General features: G+C 38.5%; 1 protein-coding gene across 2 annotated transcripts in view; it reads left to right on the forward strand.

The window, feature by feature from the left end:
- The window catches only part of Phex (phosphate regulating endopeptidase X-linked), a 248,666-nt gene that overhangs the window by 208,310 nt on the left and 17,606 nt on the right, over window positions 1–22,750 (forward strand). For both annotated transcript variants that reach the window (XM_039099503.2, NM_013004.2), the window contains 2 exons: window positions 11,467–11,521; window positions 21,734–21,801. In XM_039099503.2, the coding sequence (XP_038955431.1) occupies window positions 11,467–11,521; window positions 21,734–21,801 (123 nt within the window). The remainder of the gene's footprint in view (window positions 1–11,466; window positions 11,522–21,733; window positions 21,802–22,750) is intronic.

A 22,750-nucleotide genomic window follows, 5' to 3' on the forward strand; every position in this document is an offset into this window, starting at 1 on the left:
GCATTCTTTAGTATATATTTCCCACAACTAGGCTGAGCACTACTGATGCTAGTTTTAATGCACAGGGCAGTAATTGCTTGTATGAAAGGACCAAATAGAGCTTCATACTGGTATGGAGGTGGGGATTAGTGTTTTCTCTATTTCAGAATTTGAACTTCTCAAAGTGTGTTTATTGGGGACCAGTAATATCACCACTACTTGTGACAAATGGATTTTTTTAAAGATTTATTCATTTATTATATATGAGTACACTGTAGCTGTCTTCAGACACACCAGAAGAGGGCATCGGATCTCTTTACAGATGCTTGTGAGCCACCATGTGGTTGCTGGGAATTGAACTCAGGACCTCTGGAAGAGTAGTCGGGTGCTCTTAACCGCTCAGCCATCTCTCCAGCCCTAGGCTTGGATCTTAGTAAGATTTTAATCACAAATTGTCTTTGATTGATGCTGAATGTTGAGAACTATTGAGTCATCAAAATGCTGCCAGTATAAAAGAAGAGTCAGACCTAGTGGGTGAAAGCAGTGCTTTTCATTTCTTCTCATTTTCCATGGGCCCATTGCAGCTTTACTACTGAAAAATCCTGCATTCTAAGTGTCTCTTTAGTCATGGGAAAGTAGTGATGGTTGACAACTCTGGTAAATGGAAGAGATGGTGTTTGTTGTGACCTAAAAGTAATTATGGAAGAAATAGAATAGAACGGTCATCAAAGAAAGCTACAAGATGGAGGCAGATTTCAGAAGCTGCTTTCTGCTTGTCTGCTCTAGGCTGCTAGATCTGGTGGCAGGAGGTTACCTGCAGGAAGCCAGCAGATGGCTAAGACATCTTGCTGAATCCTCTGACAGGAATCACAGCTGTTAGAATGCAATACTTTCTGGAAATAGGAAGTTTGGCATGCACCAAAATATTGTAAGATGCCAACTTGGATAAAAGTCCACTATTAATTATTATTAATCTTAGCAGGAGTGACAACGAAAGCCTTTTATCACAACAGCAACAAAAGACATAACCAAAAGTACTTTGTAAGTGCAGGAATTTGCATGTCTCAACGCATGCCCCGACCCCTAATTTCTAGAAGAATGCTATCTAGGTTATCCTATAGTCAGAACTAATCCAGTATACTCATTCGCTTTAGCGTTCTTCCTGGAATGTGTAAGGTATTACAATTAAATGTATATTTGTCCTTTACTACAATCAAATTTGAAAGATCCTATAAAGATTAATTGTAGAAACTATCGTCTGAGGAAAATTCAAATAAAAATATTGTATCACAAATGTGTGATACAGCAGATGGAGTGAATAGACTAAACCAGGAGGGCTGACTTATGGATAGTTTAAAAATGATCAATTCTTTACTTTTTGTATAACCAAGTACAAGTGGACAACATGATAGACATTGAATCTCAGTAGATTTGAGTAGGAATTCTCATTTGCAGTTGGGGTAAAGATTATTCTGATGTTAGCTTGTGGGCCTCAGTTACCTGAATGGTTGGTTGAAACTCAGAAGTCCATTCCCAGTGTTCTTGACTCAGCAAGTTTGGGATGGGCGTAATGTTGGCATCTCTCACAACTACCTAAATGATGCCGATGTTGCTGGTCAGCAGACCACATTTTGAGAACAAGTTTACTAACATTTTCTGCCTCAAAAACCAATTGATTATTTTTTAAAAATTAGTTTTCTTGGATATTTTATGTATTTACATTTCAAATGTTATGCCCTTTCCACCCTCTCTTATACCCCTCCCCCTGCTTCTATGAGGATGCTTCCATTCCCACCTACCCAGTCATACCCCAATGCCCTGGCATTCCCCTACATTGAGGAAACAAGCCTTCACAGGACCAAAGGCTTTCCTCCTATTGATGCTGGACAGTGAGTGCCATCCTCTGCTACATATGTGGCTGGAGTCATGGGTCCCTCCATGTGTACTCATTGTTTGGTGGTTTAGTCTCTGAGAGCTCTGGTGGGGTTTGGCATGTTGATATTGTTCTTCCTATGGGGTTGCAAACTCCTTCAGCTCCTTCAGTCTTTTCTCTAACTCCTCCATTGGGCATATACCCAAAAGATGCTCCAAATATAACAAGGACACATGCTCCACTATGTTCATAGCAGCCTTATGTATAATACCTAAAAGCTGGAAAGAACCCAGATGTCCATCAACAGACGAATGGATACAGAAAACATGGTACATCTACTGGGTCCTCAGGTAGTTCAATGTCCAATTTTCTAAGGAACCTCCAGACTGATTTCCAGAATGGTTGTACCAGTCTGCAATCCCACCAACAATGGAGGAGTGTTCCTCTTTCTCCGCATCCTCACCAGCATCTGCTGTCACCTGAGTTTTTGATCTTAGCCATTCTCACTGGTGTGAGGTGAAATCTCAGGGTTGTTTTGATTGCACTGTTATTACAGGCCACATATCATCACACCTTGCATTTTACTTGGGTGCTGAGGACCTAAACTTAAGCCTTCATTCTTGTATGGAAAGCCTTCTATCTACCGAGCCATCTTCATATACCTCATACTGCATTTTGATGGACCCTGTGTTGGCTTCAAAACTGTACTAGTTCTGCCATCATAGCAAGAGCAAGGAACCAACACATCTCTCATTTACAAAGAAAATGCAAGTCAAAGTAATGTAATATATTGCAGATTTGGCATTGAGGATGAAAGCGTCAAGAAATAATGCAATGGCAGTACTAAATATATCATGGTCATGGTCCCTTTGGGTTTCTGCATATCAAATATTTATATTATGAGTCATAACAGCAGAATTACTGTTATGAAGTAGCAACAAATGTAATTTTATGGTTGAGTGTCATCACAACATGAGGAACTGTGTTAAAGGGTCACAGCATTAGAAATGCTGAGAGCCATGGTACTAGAGGATAAAGTGACATTTGAGCAAATACCTGAAATAAGGCTTGCAGATAGTGGGAGAAAAATAGACCAAAGTTAGACAAATATTGGTGGAGACGGAGGGCAATTACTACTGTTTGATTTATCTCTATACATTTGAATTATATTCATTTGCTTTCTTAATCTCCGAGTGATGAGATAATTGGTTAATTTCCTTCTTTATATGTGCTGTACTTTAGAAAATTTAGTGGTTTTTACAATAATGGCTACTGAAACTCAGAAATATTGAGACATTTAACTTGTCCTCGAAAACTGTAGCTACAGTCAGGCTATGTCTTCATGAATATAGAAATCAGATAGTTGAACTTGGGGTAATTACCCACTAAATGTGATGAGTTCTTTGGCAATAAGGCTAGAAATAGGAGCTGTCTGCATTCTATGGTCAGCATTTCTTTGAGCTCCAATTAAGTTAGTCAGTGCTCAGTGATAGGAGAGTTATAATGAGAAAGCTCAGTCAAAATGAAATGTCAACCCAGGTAGAAACTAAAAGCAGGTCTCTGTGGCTTTCCAGTGTGCAAATTAGAAAAAGAGAAATTATTACAATAAACAATGCCGTGATTGCAACTTAGAGATGCCAATATTTTATTCTGCTATAATTGTAGTCATTGAAATTATAACAACAAGGCTTAATTTTTGCTTGAAATAGGAATGGGATTTGTTAGTGTTAGCAGCACAAGAGCAAAATAACACTACATAAGCTTAGTTAACCAATATTTGATAGATTTTAGAAGGCTTTTCGGTAAAACACATACTTCTAAAAGACCTAACTTTACCTTTGATTAATCAAAATGTAAACCATTAATGTTTAAAGCTCTTTTGCCTAATCAAAATGTGAACCATTAGTGTTCAATGCTTTTTTTGACCACCTACCACCTAGCATACCAATTTTCTCCAAGGGTGATTTACTACAACCAATTTGTATGTATTTTACAGGTACTTATTTTGAGTATATAGGAGAGTCATTAAATTACTGTTTATCAATTTATGTTTATACCTCACTTTAGTCCAAAAGCAGATCTTGCAAAATTACTTCCATGCTAGAATTTTAATACTGGTCCTTTACGTTTTTATTTGCAACATATCAGTCTTTATTGTGGTCTTAATTATACCCAGTGCAACACTGAACTTTTGGACAACCTTGCAGTAGTTTTCATAGTATGGTACCTAGACTAACACATGCAGTCATAGAGACGGATGTTTGATGACCTATTCCAAGTTAACCAGTAACTAGTTGGCAAACTGTACCTAAGCAAGATCTGATTCTTATACTTCATGACAGTTGAGAACAACTGGTGTGTGTGTACAAATCCACGATATACCATGAAATGAATTTGTAAGCTCACGGCAGTATACAAAATTATGTATTAAAAGTCACAGAGATTACAGGGAAATGAAGTTAGTAGTTTTGATATCAGATGTGATAGGTGTGGCTTGTAAAGCACAAAGTGATACGAAGTAGTTGATGATGCTGAGATGTATGCATATGAGCAACTTGTCTAGTCACATGGGACTCAGTATAGGTGGTTTTTGCTTTGCTCATCAATGGCAGTTAGTATAAGCAAAAATTCAAAACTGGAGTTTTGTCCCAGAGTCTCCTCTGTATCTGTTGTGTTGGAAGAAATTTGTCTTTTCTTTTATGTAAAAGAACACAGTCTGGTAGTATAGAATTGAATACATATGTGCATGTATATATCCACACATATATTGTACAAAAACTCCATGAACTGCACCAAATGTCATGTTTTTACTTAATGTATTATTTCTTAGAGCTTCTTTCATATCGCCACACAGAAACTTAGTCCTTTATTTATTTATTTTTTTAATATGTTTTTTTTTATTAACTTGAGTATTTCTTATATACATTTCGAGTGTTATTCCCTTTCCCGGTTTCCGGGCAAACATCCCCCTCCCCCCTCCCCTTCCTTATGGGTGTTCCCCTCCCAACCCTCCCCCCATTGCCGCCCTCCCCCCATAGACTAGTTCACTGGGGGTTCAGTCTTAGCAGGACCCAGGGCTTCCCCTTCCACTGGTGCTCTTACTAGGATATTCATTGCTACCTATGGGGTCAGAGTCCAGGGTCAGTCCATGTATAGTCTTTAGGTAGTGGCTTAGTCCCTGGAAGCTCTGGTTGCTTGGCATTGTTGTACTTTTGGGGTCTCGAGCCCCTTCAAGCTCTTCCAGTTCTTTCTCTGATTCCTTCAATAGGGGACCTATTCTCAGTTCAGTGGTTTGCTGCTGGCATTCGCCTCTGTATTTGCTGTATTCTGGCTGTGTCTCTCAGGAGCGATCTACATCCGGCTCCTGTCGGTCTGCACTTCTTTGCTTCATCCATCTTGTCTAATTGGGTGGCTGTATATGTATGGGCCACATGTGGGGCAGGCTCTGAATGGGTGGGTGTTCCTTCAGTCTCTGTTTTAATCTTTGCCTCTCCCTTCCCTGCCAAGGGTATTCTTTTTCCTCATTTAAAGAAGGAGTGAAGCATTCACATTTTGATCATCTGTCTTGAGTTTCGTTTGTTCTAGGGATCTAGGGTAATTCAAGCATTTGGGCTAATAGCCACTTATCAATGAGTGCATACCATGTATGTCTTTCTGTGATTGGGTTAGCTCACTCAGGATGATATTTTCCAGTTCCAACCATTTGCCTACGAATTTCATAAACTCGATGTTTTTGATAGCTGAGTAATATTCCATTGTGTAGATGTACCACATTTTCTGTATCCATTCCTCTGTTGAAGGGCATCTGGGTTCTTTCCATTTTCTGGCTATTATAAATAAGGCTGCGATGAACATAGTGGAGCACGTGTCTCTTTTATATGTTGAGGCATCTTTTGGGTATATGCCCAAGAGAGGTATAGCTGGATCCTCAGGCAGTTCAATGTCCAATTTTCTGAGGAACCTCCAGAGTGATTTCCAGAATGGTTTTACCAGTCTGCAATCCCACCAACAATGGAGGAGTGTTCCTCTTTCTCCACATCCTCGCCAGCATCTGCTGTCACCTGAGTTTTTGATCTTAGCCAATCGCACTGGTGTGAGGTGAAATCTCAGGGTTGTTTTGATTTGCATTTCCCTTATGACTAAAGATGTTGAACATTTCTTTAGGTGTTTCTCAGCCATTCGGCATTCCTCAGCTGTGAATTCTTTGTTTAGCTCTGAACCCCATTTTTTAATAGGGTTATTTGTTTCCCTGCGGTCTAACTTCTTGAGTTCTTTGTATATTTTGGATATAAGGCCTCTATCTGTTGTAGGATTGGTAAAGATCTTTTCCCAATCTGTTGGTTGCCGTTTTGTCCTAACCACAGTGTCCTTTGCCTTACAGAAGCTTTGCAGTTTTATGAGATCCCATTTGTCGATTCATGATCTTAGAGCATAAGCCACTGGTGTTTTGTTCAGGAAATTTTTTCCAGTGCCCATGTGTTCGAGATGCTGCCCTAGTTTTTCTTCTATTAGTTTGAGTGTATCTGGTTTGATGTGGAGGTAAGCTTGGACTTGGACTTAAGCTTTGTACAGGGTGATAAGCATGGATCGATCTGCATTCTTCTACATGTTGACCTCCAGTTGAACCAGCACCATTTGCTGAAAATGCTATCTTTTTTCCATTGGATGGTTTTGGCTCCTTTGTCAAAAATAAAGTGACCATAGGTGTGTGGGTTCATTTCTGGGCCTTCAATTCTGTTCCATTGGTCTATCTGTCTGTCTCTGTACCAATACCATGCAGTTTTTATCACTATTGCTCTGTAATACTGCTTGAGTTCAGGGATAGTGATTCCCCCTGAAGTCCTTTTATTGTTGAGGATAGCTTTAGCTATCCTGGGTTTTTTATTATTCCAGATGAATTTGCTAATTTTTCTGTCTAATTCTTTGAAGAATTGGATTGGTATTTTGATGGGGATTGCATTGAATCTGTAGATCGCTTTTGGTAGAATGGCCATTTTTACTATATTAATCCTGCCAATCCATGAGCATGGGAGATCTTTCCATCTTCTGAGGTCTTCTTCAATTTCTTTCCTCAGTGTCTTGAAGTTCTTATTGTACAGATCTTTTACTTGCTTGGTTAAAGTCACACCGAGGTACTTTATATTATTTGGGTCTATTATGAAGGGTGTCGTTTCCCTAATTTCTTTCTCGGCTTGTTTCTCTTTTGTATAGAGGAAGGCAACTGATTTATTTGAGTTAATTTTATACCCAGCCACTTTGCTGAAGTTGTTTATCAGCTTTAGTAGTTCTCTGGTGGAACTTTTGGGATCACTTAAATATCCTATCATATCATCTGCAAATAGTGATATTTTGACCTCTTCTTTTCCGATCTGTATCCCTTTGATCTCCTTTTGTTGTCTGATTGCTCTGGCTAGAACTTCAAGAACTATATTGAATAAGTAGGGAGAGAGTGGGCAGCCTTGTCTAGTCCCTGATTTTAGTGGGATTGCTTCAAGTTTCTCTCCATTTAGTTTAATGTTAGCAACTGGTTTGCTGTATATGGCTTTTACTATGTTTAGGTATGGGCCTTGAATTCCTATTCTTTCCAGGACTTTTATCATGAAGGGGTGTTGAATTTTGTCAAATGCTTTCTCAGCATCTAATGAAATGATCATGTGGTTCTGTTCTTTCAGTTTGTTTATATAATGGATCACGTTGATGGTTTTCCGTATATTAAACCATCCCTGCATGCCTGGGATGAAGCCTACTTGATCATGGTGGATGATTGTTTTGATGTGCTCTTGAATTCGGTTTGCCAGAATTTTATTGAGTATTTTTGCGTCGATATTCATAAGGGAAATTGGTCTGAAGTTCTCTTTCTTTGTTGTGTCTTTGTGTGGTTTAGGTATAAGAGTAATTGTGGCTTCGTAGAAGGTATTCGGTAGTGCTCCATCTGTTTCAATTCTGTGGAATAGTTTGGATAATATTGGTATGAGGTCTTCTATGAAGGTTTGATAGAATTCTGCACTAAACCCGTCTGGACCTGGGCTCTTTTTGGTTGGGAGACCTTTAATTACTGCTTCTATTTCCTTAGGAGTTATGGGGTTGTTTAACTGGTTTATCTGTTCCTGATTTAACTTCGATACCTGGTATCTGTCTAGGAAATTGTCCATTTCCTGAAGATTTTCAAGTTTTGTTGAATATAGGTTTTTATAGTAAGATCTGATGATTTTTTGAATTTCCTCTGAATCTGTAGTTATGTCTCCCTTTTCATTTCTGATTTTGTTAATTTGGACGCACTCTCTGTGTCCTCTCGTTAGTCTGGCTAAGGGTTTATCTATCTTGTTGATTTTCTCAAAGAACCAACTTTTGGTTCTGTTGATTCTTTCTATGGTCCTTTTTGTTTCTACTTGGTTGATTTCAGCTCTGAGTTTGATTATTTCCTGCCTTCTACTCCTCCTGGGTGTATTTGCTTCTTTTTGTTCTAGAGCTTTTAGGTGTGCTGTCAAGCTGCTGACATATGCTCTTTCCTGTTTCTTTCTGCAGGCACTCAGCGCTATGAGTTTTCCTCTTAGTACAGCTTTCATTGTGTCCCATAAGTTTGAGTATGTTGTATCTTCATTTTCATTAAATTGTAAAAAGTTTTTAATTTCTTTCTTTATTTCTTCCTTGACCAGGTTATCATAACTTAGTCCTTTAAAACATGGTCGCAATAGCTTACCCTCCTACCATACTTCCTACAAAATCATTAATTATTGCCAACTCAATAGTTAAATTCTCCTCCTCACCCCCCTCTCTCCCCCTCCCTCCGTCCTTCCCTCCCTCCCTTCCTCTCACATACACACCATACTGTGAGGAATGATTCCCATAAATATAAAGGTAAAAAACAAAGCTTTTAACGTCTGGAGCAAGCAACGAATGATTCTGCAGTGGGGAAACACTGAAATAAAATGAGTTGGTGAGAAAACATAACAGATACCTATTGAAAAGGGAGACAGAATTCCCTTCCCATTTATTTATTTCTCACTTCCACCTTTGCTAATACAACTTATCCACTTTATGAGATAAGATATTGAATTGACCTTGTTGGGATTTCCATCTATCATTCTTGCTAGTTGACACCTCTAAAAATGCAGCTTACACTGTTAATCCATTCACTTCAGCAAAACATGCCTAAGGGCATCAGATTCTTCAGTTTATCACTATTGGGTTTCAAGGCCCTGACAAGCTGAGAAGATATAGATGATCAGGGTGATGTGATGACTTCAGCACTGGAGTCTGGGGCCCCTAGAAACAGCAAAAGCTGCAGCAGTGGAGGCTTATGCAGGTGTCAGATGTTTTTCTGTGACAAGGTTGGCAGTGGACATAACTGCTTCCAGCTGGGCACATTACCAGGCAGGGAAGTCATAATGATTGAATAATTAAATCACATTGGCTTATGATCATTGTTCTTATTAGAAAATATCATTGCTTTAGGGTGATTTATTGTGTGAAATAGGATTTTCATATAAACACTGTGATTTGCATTTATATGTAATATATATTTGCATATATATCTAAATCAGAATGATTTGCTAAAATCAAATCACACAAAAAGGGATGAACTATCAATGTAAAGATGCCAAAGATGTTTAAGAAAATGTAGAAATTATGAAGATTAAAGAAACATTGTGTCTTGAAATTCAATCACATTAGTTGTGCTTTCTTTATCTGAAAGCAGCAGGAAGAGAGAAGCACTAACTGGCTTCATCTCTGCTTTGCAATTAGGTTTTTGTACCTTGAAATCCCCAACTCTGATATTATAATAAAAGACATAGAATATGAGGGTCTTATGAAATGAATACTTCATCTCTAAATTCAAGGCTTGCTTTCCTGCCTTCATTTCCCCTCAAAGTGTCCTGGCATAGAGGGGAGATAGAAAGTTAAGCAGAGAGTAGAAGAACATTTTAATTCATAAAAGAACATTCAGTCTCATGGGGCCTAGAGCAGCTGCTCTCAAGCAGACAAGGACATTTCAGAAGATCTCTTTCCCTCTTTCCCTTTTCTCCCTCTCCCATTCTGTCTCTTGTTGCTTTGAATTCCCAGCTGTAATGACTATTAATCACAACTCCCAGGATCAGCTCAGGGTACAAAATTTAGTGGACTTGGAAGAGCAAAGCCAAGTGTTTCTTGTATTCACGTAGATCCAAGGCTTGCTAACTAATTTGTATGGTTCAGTGTGAAATGAAGATGCAAGGCCTCTCATGCAGGAAGCGGAACAAATGCCATCCCAAATGCTAGCATGGAAAACATTATCTTTACTTCTGACTCGTCAACTGTGATTTTTCTTTTGTCTGCTATTTACTGCTTCTTTGGAAAACTAAAAACTTATGCCACTACTATGAGTTTTTCCTTCTATCTTTTTATGCTACAATGCAAGTCTCAAAAGTGAATAAGAAGGCTTTAACTTGTGCATGGAATTTCTAAAATGACACACTTTGTGTTTTGTAGCATGTATATGCATATACAGATGTTTCTCACCAGCAAGGTAGAAATGCTGCAAGGAACTAATTTAGCTATTTTTCTACTACTGCTGTTACTACTACTACTACTACTACTACTACTACTACTACTACTACTACTACTATTACTACTACTACTTCTACTTCTTCTAATTTACTTTTTTGTTGGTGTTAGTGCTGGCCCCAAAAACACTATGCAAGTGCTCTACTGTCGAGCTATAGCCTCAGCCTTTTACTTCTTAATTACCCATCTACCAACCGTGTTCACCTTTTCCTTAGTGACGAATAAGGAGAGACTGGAAGGTAAAGAAATGATAGATTTCCCTCATTTCCTTTTCCTTCTGTGTTACCAATTTCAGTTTTAAAGGTTGGTTAATATAGGGAAGAATGAAGAGACGATGAAACAGAGAACGTGAATCATTCTATTTCTTAGACTACTATTAGCTTCTTTTAGTAATCTAAGCAAATCCTAGTTAAGAGGGAAAGCAAGGCCTCTTCGAGCTGTCCAAGTCTAGAACTGTTGAGTTCAGAGTAACATGAAACTATGATAGCTGAGCTGTATCTTGTTATACTCCCCCATGTGTGAACAGCTGTAATTCTGTAATCCTTGGACAGGATAATTACTGGGTGTGCAAAGGGCAACTGGGAACAGCTGACATGCATATTGTACACATCTCTTCTTTTCACACACATGTGTCAAGACCTCTTTTGAACCCACATATAATATGCAAGATCAAAGATTTAGTTACAAAGAAACACAAAGCAATAACAGTATCAAATACATAACCATTCTTTATGTATCACATGTGTGCCTGCAACAGTGGGTACCTAAGAAGGTGAGATCAATGTGCATCTTGGAACCTGCTGGCTATCCTGCAACTTCCAGGGCATATTGTATATGAAGGAGCTGGACTCTGCCAATAGTATATCTGTACAAACTCTCCTTGAAATGATTTCAAGGACTTATTTCAAAATCAGTGAATTTATGACACCTTCAGATAGATCTCTTGGATCTGTAACTGCATTTGTAGTTTGGATAAGCATCTAGAAGCTTTGGGCTGTAACTGGAACTGAGTTTGGATATTGATCATCTCCATGTCCTTAATATTTTTTGTTTGCTTGCCATCCTCTCAGGATTTCCTGCTGGAGAGCTGCAGAAGCCTTTCTTTTGGGGAACAGAATACCCTCGGTGAGTAAGTCAGAAAAGAAACCATTCCTTGTCAAGTTAGCGGAGAAGAACTTGCCACTTTGGCCAAGAACAGAATATCTAGACTGTCTTAGTTAAAGTTCTAAGATACTGTGACTGCAGCAACTCTTATAAAGGAAAACATTTAATTGGGGCTGGCTTACAGTTCAGAGCTTTAGTCCATTGCCATCAAGGTGGGAAGCATGGCAGCACACAGGCAGATGTGGTGCTTGAAAGGTAACTAGTTGAGAGAGCTCTACATTCAGATTAGCAGACAGCAGGAAGAGAGAGTGACACTGGGCCTTGCTTGAGCATCTGAGACCTCAAAACCCAAACCTGGTGACATGCTTCCTCCAATAATGCTTACTTCAACAAAGCCACCCCTTTTAATAGTGCCATTCTCTGTGAGCCTATGCAGGATATTTTCATTCAAACCACTGCATTCTACTCCCTGTCCCCCATTGGCCTGTAGCCATATCATAATGCAAAATGCATTTAGTCAAACTTTAAAAGTCCCCATGTCAGTCACAGTCTCAATGGCGTTTAAAAATTCAAAATCCAAAGTCTCTTTCTGAGACTCATGGCAGTTTCTTTCTTTCTTTTTTTTCTTTTGAAGATTTATTTATTTATTATATATAAGTACACTGTAGCTGTTTTCAGACACACCAGAAGAGGTCATCAGATCACATTACAGATGGTTGTGAGCTACCACGTGGTTGCTGGGAATTGAACTCATGACCTCTGGAAGAGCAGTCGGGTGCTCTTAACCACTGAGCCATCACTCCAGCCCTCATGGCAGGTTCTTAAAGAGTCAATTCCAAGTCAATGGTTATTCAGCAGAAAGAAAGGATTATAGATCTTTGTAGTTTTGGGTAGGTATTTGTTTTTAGATCCTTGTTATCAGACTATTTGATTGATTAGGTGGCAAAACTAATTTCTACATGGAATTTTATTTTTTACACATTTATAATTTATGGAATGACAGAGGGTAGCTTGGTTGAGAAATATACAAGGAGAAGTTATAATGATTTTAGTTTGATTTTGGAGTGTTCTGAATGTCAAACAAGGAAATTTAAAACAAAATGCTGAAGTTTATGAAATGAGATAATTAAAAGTGTCATTAGAAATATAACCATATAACTATATATCGGTCAAAATTGACAGATCTGGACTTAAGGACAGCTGTTTACAAACAGATTGTAGGTGAATATAAGTCATAATTTCTATACATAATGTAGTTTCTCAAAATATTCAATATTTTTGTTTAAGAATATTTGTTTTTTTACTAATTTAACATGATAATTAAATATTGTAAATATAATTTTTATAGAGTTTCCAGATTTATTTTATTTAACTGATCTTTTCACCACTTCTTTACTTTTTAAAATTTTATTTGGTATTTTTTATTTACATTTCAAATGTTATTATTCCCTTTCCCGGTTTCCCAGCCATAAGCTCCCTATCCCATCTCCCTCCTCTTCTTCTATAAGTGTGTTTCCCCTTCCCAACCATCCCTCTGTCCAGTCTCTCCCCTGACATTCCCCTGTACTAGTGGGTCCACCCTGGCAGGACCAAGGGCTTCTCCTCCCATTGGTGCCCAACAAGAACATCCTTTGCTACATATGCAGCTGGAGCCATGGGTCTGTCCATGTGTACACTTTGGATGGTGGTTTAGTCCCTGGGAGCCCTGGTTGGTTGGTATTGTTGTTCTTCTGGGGTTGCAAGTCTCTTCAGCTCCTTCAATTTTTTCTCTAACTCCTCTAATGTGGACCCCATTCTCAATTCAGTGTTTGCTGATAGCATTCACCATTTTCTGTATTTGACATGTTCTGGCTGAGCCTCTCAGGAGACAGGTATATCAGGATCCTGTCAGCATGCACTTCTTAGCTTCATCAATATTGTCTAGTTTTGGTGACTGTATGTATATGGGCTGAATCCCCAGATGGGACAGGCTCTGAATGGCTATTCCTTAAGTCTCTGATCAAAACTTTGTCTCCTTATCACTTCCTATGAATATTTTTGTTCCCTCTTTTAAGAAGGAGTGAAGAACTTCTTTGGTCCTCCTTCTTCTTGAACTTCATGTGGTTTGTGGATTGTATCTTGGGCAATTCGAGGTTTTGGGCTAATATCCACTTATCAGTGAGTGCATAGCATGTGTGGTTTTTCGTGATTGGTTTAACTCACTCAGGATGATATTTTCTAGTTCCATCCATTTGCCTATGAATTTCATGAAGTCATTGTTTTTGATAGCTGGGTAGTATTCCATTGTGTAGATGTACCACATTTTCTGTATCCATTCCTCTGTTGAAGGGCATCTGGGATCTTTCCAGCTTCTGGCTATTATACATAAGGCTGCTATGAACATAGTGGAGCGTGTGTCTTTGTTGTATGTTGGAGAATCATTTGGGTATATGCCCAGGAGATGTATAGCTGTGTCCTCAGGTAGTTCAATGTCCAATTTTCTGAGGAACCTCCAGACTGATTTCCAGAGTGGTTGTACCAATTTGCAATCTCACAAACAATGGATGATTGTTTCTCTTTCTCCACATCCTTGCCAGCATCTGTTGTTACCTGAGTATTTGATCTTAGCCATTCTGACTGGTATGAGGTGAAATCTCAGGTTGCTTTGATTTGCATTTCTCTGATGACTAAGGATGCTGAACATTTCTTTAGGCTCTTCTCAGCCATTCAATATTCCTCAGCTGAGAATTCTTTGTTTAGTTCCGTACCCCATTTTTAATAGGGTTATTTGCCTCTCTGGAATCTAACTTCTTGAGTTCTTTGTATATTTTGGATACTAGCCCTCTATCAGTTGTAGGATTGGTAAAGATCTTTTCCCAATCTGTTGGTTGCCGTTTTGTCTTAATGACAGTGTCCTTTGCCTTACAGAAGCTTTGCAGTTTTATGAGGTCCCATTTGTTGATTCTTAATCTTAGAACATAAGCTGTTGGTGTTTTGTTCATGAAATTTTCCCCAGTGCACATGTGTTCAAGACTCTTTTCCCACTTTTTCTTCTATTTGTTTGAGTGTATCTGGTTTGATGTGGACTTCCTTGATCCACTTGACTTGAGCTTTGTACAGGGTAACTGTGTCAATGATTTCTATGGTATCTACTGCCCCTGAGATTCTCTCTTCTATCTCTTGTATTCTGTTGGTGATGCATGCAACACCTTCTGATCTCTTTCCTAGGTTTTCTATCTCCAGGGTTGTCTCTCTTTGAGCTTTCTTTATTGTTTTTATATCCAGTTTTAAATCCTCGATGGTTTTGTTCAGTTTTTTCACCTGTTTGGTTGTGTTTTCCTATAATTCTTTCAGAGATATTTTATTTTCTCTTTAAGGGTTTCTACTTGTTTACCTGTGTTGTCTTGTATTTCTTTAAGGGAGTTATTCATGTCCTTCTTAAAGTCCTCTATCATGATCATGAGATGTGATTTTTTTCCATCTTTATTAACTTGAGTATTTCTTATTTACATTTCGATTGTTATTCCTCTTCCCGGTTTCCGGGCCAACATCACCCTAACCCCACCCCCCCTGCTCCGGTGTTTTCAGACATTCAGTATTTGCTTTGATGGGAGAACTGGGCTCTGATGATGCCAAGTAGTCTTGGTTTCTGTTGCTCGGGTTCCTGTGCTTGCCTCTCACCATAAGGTTGTCTCGGTGTTAGCTTGTCTTGCTGTCTCTGACAGTGGCTTGACTCTCTTTAAGCTTGTGTGTCAGCTCTCCTGTAGACCTGTTTTATTTCAGCTGGATCTGGAAACAGAGAGCTGCTCCTGGGTTTGTGTGTCCTGAAGCCTTGAGGTGGGTGGCTTGGAGCAGAAGAGTTGGTCTTACCTCTGCTCTCTGATGTGTCAGTCCTCCAGGTGACTGGCTTTCAGCTCTGGGCTGAGGCAGAAATAGGAAGGGTCCTCTCTTCTCCTAGGTTCCTATATCCAGAGGGCACTAGGTAGGTTCCTCTTGGGCCAGGAATGTGAGCAGAAGTGGTGGTCTCCCCTGAGCTCTCAGGATTGTCTGCACTTCTGAGAGTCCAGCTTTCTCCTCCCCCACTTTTTTATTTTTTATTTATTTTCTTTTTTTTTTTTTACAGTCCAGACTTTATCCCTCCCGCCCCCCCGGTCTACCCTCCAACTGTTCCACATTCCACACCTCCTTCCCCCAGTCTCCATGATGATGTCCCCACCCTCTATCCCCATCCCACCAAACCTCCCCACTCCCTGAGGCTCCAAGTCTCTTGAGGGTTAGGTGCATCTTCTCTGAGTCCAGACCTGGCAGTCCTCTGCTGTATATGTATTGGGAGCCTCATGTCAGTTGGTGTATGCTGCCTGGTTAGTGACTCAGTGTCTGAGAGACCCCAGAGATCCAGGTTAGTTGAGACTGCTGGTCTCCCTATAGGGCCCTCCTCCTCAGCTTCTTCCAGCTTTTCTCTAATTCAACAGAAGCTACAGGGGGCTGTAGCTTCTGTGCATTAGTTGGGTGTAAATATGTGTATCTGACTCTTTGAGCTGCTTGTTGGGCCTCTGGAGGGCAGCCATGCTAGGCTCCTGTCTGTAAGCACTCCATAGCATCAGTAATAGTGTCCAACCTTGGCGCTTCCTCTTGAGATGGATTCCAATTTGGCCCTTTTACTTCTTTATATGCCTTTATATGGTTGTGATCTATTAATGCATGGGAAATGTAGTCATGATTTCAGAAGGTGTTACTTGTATTTACATTTGGGTATATAAGAACTTCTATATAATTATGTAGGTAAAATTAGACAATATCTCATACAGTTAAAATTCAGAGAAATATAATAGTTTTTGTCTGATTAGGCTTCTTCAGAAGCTGTTCTTGCCATAAGGATGTAAGTAGTTTGGAGCATAGTTCAAAGGAAAATGATATGTTGTGTTCTATGAGTCTTCTATGCCTGGTAAAAATGAATTACCACTAAAACTATCCAAACAAGTTAGCTTATTTTTGTGTGATCCTTTTTTTGAAGTTGTAGGGAATAAATTACTATCTTAGATTTTCTGACTTTTAGAGGGGGGGCACATTACTTTCCCTATGGCCTTCTTTTTCCATCTTAAAAATGTCAGTGTAGTATTTCCTTTGACATCTTATCTTTTGTTTCTTTTGTTTTTAAAGACACTTGTGGTTACTCTGGGCCCACATAGCTAAGTCAGGGTAGTTGCTCTCTTTTAAGGTCAACTGGCTAGCAACATTAATTCTGTCTGCAACCTTAATTCCTCTTTGCCACATGACATAACACATTCACAGGTTCCAGGAGTTAGCAATAGGGAATCTTGGGGAAGCCATATGTGTGTTACAAAGCTAACGTGACATCATGGGCAACTGGAAATCAATCTTGCTGGTAAATTACAGAGCATGCTTCAAGATAAAGGTTATTTATTCTCTACCTCACATTCTATCAGTGGCCTTCCTATGTGAAATAATCTCTGATGGCTGGAGAAACTTGCTAGACAACTAGTATTAAGTTGGCCCTCAGAAGCAGTGTGATCAGTGCAATGAGACATGCTCTATGCTGAGAGAACTTAGGTAGTATCAATAGAGGCTACTACAAGGAAATACTATTATTAGTGTAAATGCAAAATCTTAGGCTAGCATCTAATCAAATCTATTAGTAGCATCCTGGTCCTTAGCTGAATAGCTTTCTTCAGTATTCAGGAATTTGGATTCATTTTTTCCCCATAGTTAATTAGGTTAGAATCATGCGCACTTAGTTTATAAAATTAAAAGTCTAAGTAATTCTGTAAGGGTTCTTTAATCTGAAAAAATCCTGGCATTCTTTGATTCTGCTTATCCCAGACAATTTAATGGAGTTTTCTATTGTTATATAACTATAACTGAAGACTTGGAAATGGTCTGCTTATGTTTGGAAATTATTGATTTAGTGATTTGTTTATTTGGTCCATGGGCATGAGATTTTTATAGAAACATAAAAATCAAAAACTTAAGAATTCTTGTTAGCGTTTGTTAGTATTAACTTAGGTGGAGACATAGTTGATACTTGAGTGCTCCATTTTCTTTTAATGAATCACTTCAGTTGATAGATGTTAAGCATTGTTTGACTACTTTGTATTGGAATATAGAAATGGTAGAAATTTCTTCAGTGAGTTGGCTTCCCAGATAGTCATCTATTTTGTCTTAATTGATAAAATGCCATGAGAATCAAAGGAATAGATATCTTTTTGCCCAGGTGGGTCAGTGTGGTGTACATGTGAGAGTTTTGTCTAGTTTTGAGGACAGAAACAAGCCAAATTACTTCAAAGGGAAAGAGTCAGGGATGTAAATAACCTTAAACAACACAATCTAAAAGTGTCATGAAACTGATGATATCTTCCCTTCTCTTCCATTATCCTCATTCCTCAAGTTCTATAAGAAACTTATTTGCTATATTTAACATCAAGGCTTGATGACTCTTTCTATGTTTTTGTGGGAAATGCTGTTCTCTAGTCCATGCCTGAAGCACAAGAACATGAAAGAGGGCTATAAGATGACTTAGCTGTTCAGAATACTTGGTTGTTTTTCTAGAAGATCTGGGTTCAATTCTTAACCCCTACATGGTACTCACAATCATCTCTAACTCTAGATCCCAAGGATCCAATGCGCTCTGTGGGTACCAGGTAAACACATGGTACACATACATATACACAGTCAAAACACTCATACAGATAAAATAAATATTACAAAGAACTTGCCAAAATTTAGAGATGGGGTTTGGCATTTTTTTGGCAGCCTCAAAATTGGTGATGTGGGAAATTTTACATAGGTAAGACTGGCCTTGAACTTGAAACCTTCTTGTCCTTTCCCCTTAAATGATGGGGTTATAGACATGATGTGTTTTTATCCTTTGGAAGGAAAATTAAGTGGCAGAATGGTTTTCTGTGTTCAGGGAAGTCAGCCAGTGCTCAGCTAGCAACTTTATTGATTTTGAAAGCACAGTTCAGTTTTAGATAAATATGTGGAAGGAATTTTTTTGGAACTATGCTAAGACATAATGGGTCACATCAGACAAGTGAGCTACTAGTCATTGTAAAGAAAAGCAGGTCTCTTAGTACTTTTTGATTGTTTTACCGGTTTATTTATTTATTTATTTATTTATTTATGCAACAGGCTCACTATATAGCCCTGGCAGGTCTTACGACCCTATTAGTCTCTCAAATGCAGTGCTAGGATTAGGATTATAGGTGTGTGTTCCTATGCTCCAGCTTAAAAACTGTTTTTGAAATAAGATGTTACTAAGTTGTCCAGATTGGCCTCTAACTTTTTATCTTATTATCTCTGCTTCCCAAGTTTCTGGTAGGGACTTGAGCAGGATTTTATAACTACTTTCATCTCAGAGGGTTTTTTTTTTTATGATTTTCTGATACAGGAATAGGGTAACCCTTACTTGATAACAGCCTGAGGTCACAGTGAATCCAGACAGCAGTATAATTGTTTTGTAATTGAAACAAATCTTGTGTATCTGTTAAAGGCCTCAGATGATAATAAAAGAGAAACTGAATAGGTAGTAAAGTAACGCTGTTCCTATCTCCTTTGGAGAGCTCGATTTTTAATGCAGGAAGCCCTCCAGTTTCTGCGCAACCAGTTGTATTCTAAGAGACACATGAATTGATTTTTTTATGGCATGCTAATTTAAATAATGTGCATTGGAAAAAGTACAGAATATCAATGTAATACTATAAAACATTATCATTATAAGGTTTGGTCATACAAAATTACTTTTTCTTTGTCTCTTTTCTAAAGGATTGTGATTTTGTGACTGAGAATTGAGATTTACAATGATTCAATCATTTTTGAATTCCCTATTATCCTTTGCAAATAAAAAGCTTGTTGGAGTAGTCCTTTTCAAGGGATATTTGTCGCCGAGTACTTTCTATATGTTCCCATTGTCCATCCCTTAAATTTACCCAATCAATAGCATTGACCGAGGGTGTGTGGAAAACTGAGAAATCTGGGAAATCAAAATATTGTAGGTCACACAGTGCTAGCTACTGCTGCAAAAAAAATTAGCACCATGTGAAATTACAAGTTTGTCCCACATAGGCTATGATAGCTCTATGATTGAAATGTCTAATTTTACTCTTACTTCTTTAATGAAGGTTTGTAATGATGGAAAAACAGTAGGAAACATTTTTTCAAATGCAAATTACCTTGCAGGAAAGAAATAACAAAGGAAAGAATTGCCACCAAGGGGAAAAATTAAATCTTACAGCACTTCCTTGGGTACAGTTGAGACAAACAATTAGCATGTTAAGGATCATTACGTCCTGTAATAACATGTTACTTCAAAAAATTCTGTTCTTTATAACTTTTGTCCTGTTTGCTGAATGACTTTGATGTTGCATGCCAGGGACCAACTGTGATATATTTTTGGCATAATTACAAATCTTACAATAAAGATTCTAAATTGTCTGTAATTCTTACCTATAGGTTAACTGACTTAAATAGTTTCTATATAAGACACATGTGTCCCTTACATGACATGGTAAGGCTAATTAATTATGAATTAAATCATTGTTAATGTTTTTATTGTTTTACTAGGAACAGAGAATTTAGTGGTGGATGAATAAGATGAGGATTTGGTCTTCATGGAGATTATATTAGAAAATTCTAGACACATGCATCTGGAAAGTTCATTGATTTGCTCAATTTTTCTGTTTGTACTTTGCTCCAATTATCTATGCTGTATAATAAAGCACTACTGTCTTAGGATTTTATTTGCTGTGAAGAGACACCATGGTAATGGTAACTCTTATAAAGGACATTTAATTGGGGTTGGCTTACAGTTCAGAGGTTCAGTCCATTATCACGGTGAGATGAATGGCAGCACAAAACCCTACACAGTGCTGGAGAAGAAGCTGAGAGTTCTACATCTGTATCAGCAAGCAGCAGAAAAAGACCACACTACTGGGCCTGCCTTGAGCTTCTGAAACCTCAGTGCCCACCCACAGTGGCATACTTTCTCCAACTCGGCCACATTTACTCCAACAAGGGCACACCCTATGGGTCAGGCATTCAAACACATGAAGCTATGGAAGCCAAACATATTCAAACTATCACTACCACCAAACAGCCATTTACTGGCTCTCCAATTCTATTGTTTGGTCTGGGCCTGCTCCACTGGGCTAGACCATTTAGATTGCTTCCATTCCTTCTTGCCCTTCTGATGGGTGGGGCCCAGAAGGGCCTTTCTGGTTCTTTGTGTGTGTGTGTGTGTGTGTGTGTGTGTGTGTGTGTGTGTGTGTGTGTGAGAGAGAGAGAGAGAGAGAGAGAGAGAGAGAGAGAGAGTCCCTTACATCTCAGAATTTCTCCATTGCTTTATCAGGTCTCTTGCCCTTCAATCAGGCAGTCACATTTCTTTACATTATTGCTAACTTAAAGAAAGGCTGTAGGTGAAAAGTGCCAAGTGTCTTAAGGTCTAGTTCCAGAAGCCTCCTTGGCCCCTTATACTATATAGTTTATTGGTCACACATCTCATGGCCAGTCCAGATTGAAGGGCCAGGAAATAGATCACTTTTTGCTAGAAGAGGGGACATTTGTACTTAAGGGTAGGTGATGTTGTTGGTGGCTATACTTATAGATAATCTACCACATGCTTCCTCAGAAGTGAAGAGAAATAATATAACACTTTCCCCAAATCTGATTAAGACTTCACAGTCTTTGCTATTCAGCTGTCAGCTTGTCTGCCACAGAAACAGAGGAACGTGACTAATTTCCAAACAGATAGATCCCTTTTAAGCTCCACTCTATTCCTTTTTTTATGACTATGTTTAGAAAACAATTTAACTTCTAAGATAATAGTGACTTTGCAGCAAGTTTTCAGGAAAAAATAAATAGTATATTTATATTATTTATATTTCAAGTCCTGTTTTAGGTATTCAAATACAAAATACCACTGCAACAGATATAGAACCACAGACATCTTGAGACTAGAAAGGACTTTAGAAATGTTTTTCACATTCCTCATTTCATGGAGCAGGACACTAAGGCCCACGTACGGTCACTGTGACAAAGTTAGAATTTATACTTCTTTGTTTTGATTAGAAGGATATGTTTAGAAAAATTGCTTTATACATTTTTGTACATGATTGTTAGATATTTTTGTTAACATTACTAAAAACTGTTTATAATCTTGGTTTTTCACTAAAAAAATTAAAGGATTATGCTGTCAAATTCATACCTATAATTTTTCCAAATTGTTTATTCATGACATAGATCTCTGAGTTACGGTGCTATAGGAGTAATTGTGGGGCACGAATTTACACATGGATTTGATAATAATGGTAAGTACTAGTTCCTTTCATAAGCTGTTCCCTTTTATAATAATGTTGATTGTATGGTGTTAATTGTTGTTATTATCTTTCTGTAGTGGCATCATCATAGATTGACGATTATCCCAAGAAATATGATTGCTGATTGCAAACTTTTCTCATGTTTGCTGTGATAGCTTGCAATAAATAACTATTCCAGTTGGTGATCAGGGTAAAATGAAAAAAAAAAAAGAAAAAGAAAATAGAGAAAGACTGTAGTTTCCATAAAAGCCCCTTTGCATTCAGAACAGTATTGCTGGGGCTGCTGCAGCAGCTCCAGGAATGATACTGTAGCTTTCCCTCTTTGTTTTTTCCTCTCTGCCATCTTAGGATGTTTTCCCTGGAGGTGTGAGCTCTGCCCCTGAGATGATTATATGTGCTGCTTAATTAGGAAGTTGGCCTTGGGAACTCGGCTGCCTGATTGCTTTGTATAATTTCAAGTGCTTCTTTTCTGTTTTTCTTTATATCGGCACATATTCACAATTAAAACATACAAATGTGCTCTGTATCCTGGTGTTGTTTCAGCAAAAGGGAAAGGCGAGATAACAACAACCCAAAGTATCTCCTTTGGGAGTTGTCATCTCTTTTAAAGTTTTAATGACACACTTTGTGTGTGTGCATGTGCATGTGTGTGTGCATGCTTGCCTGTGCATGTATGTGTGTATGTGCGTGTGTGTGTGTGTGTGTGTGTGTGTGTGTGTGTGTGTGTATCAAGGGACAACTTGCAGGATTAGTTCTTCCTTCCCATGTGTATTCAGGGTATTGAAATCAAGTCACTAGGTATAGTGGTAAGTGGCTTTACCTGCTGACTCATCTTACTAGGCCAAGAGTTGTTATTTTAAATCATCAATTTTTTTCTTAATTTTCAGAGTATTACAGAACAACCCCTCTCTCACACTCTCTCTCTGTCCCTCTCTCCCTC

Source organism: Rattus norvegicus, chromosome X (genome assembly GCF_036323735.1).
Source record: "Rattus norvegicus strain BN/NHsdMcwi chromosome X, GRCr8, whole genome shotgun sequence".
NCBI lineage: Eukaryota > Metazoa > Chordata > Mammalia > Rodentia > Muridae > Rattus > Rattus norvegicus.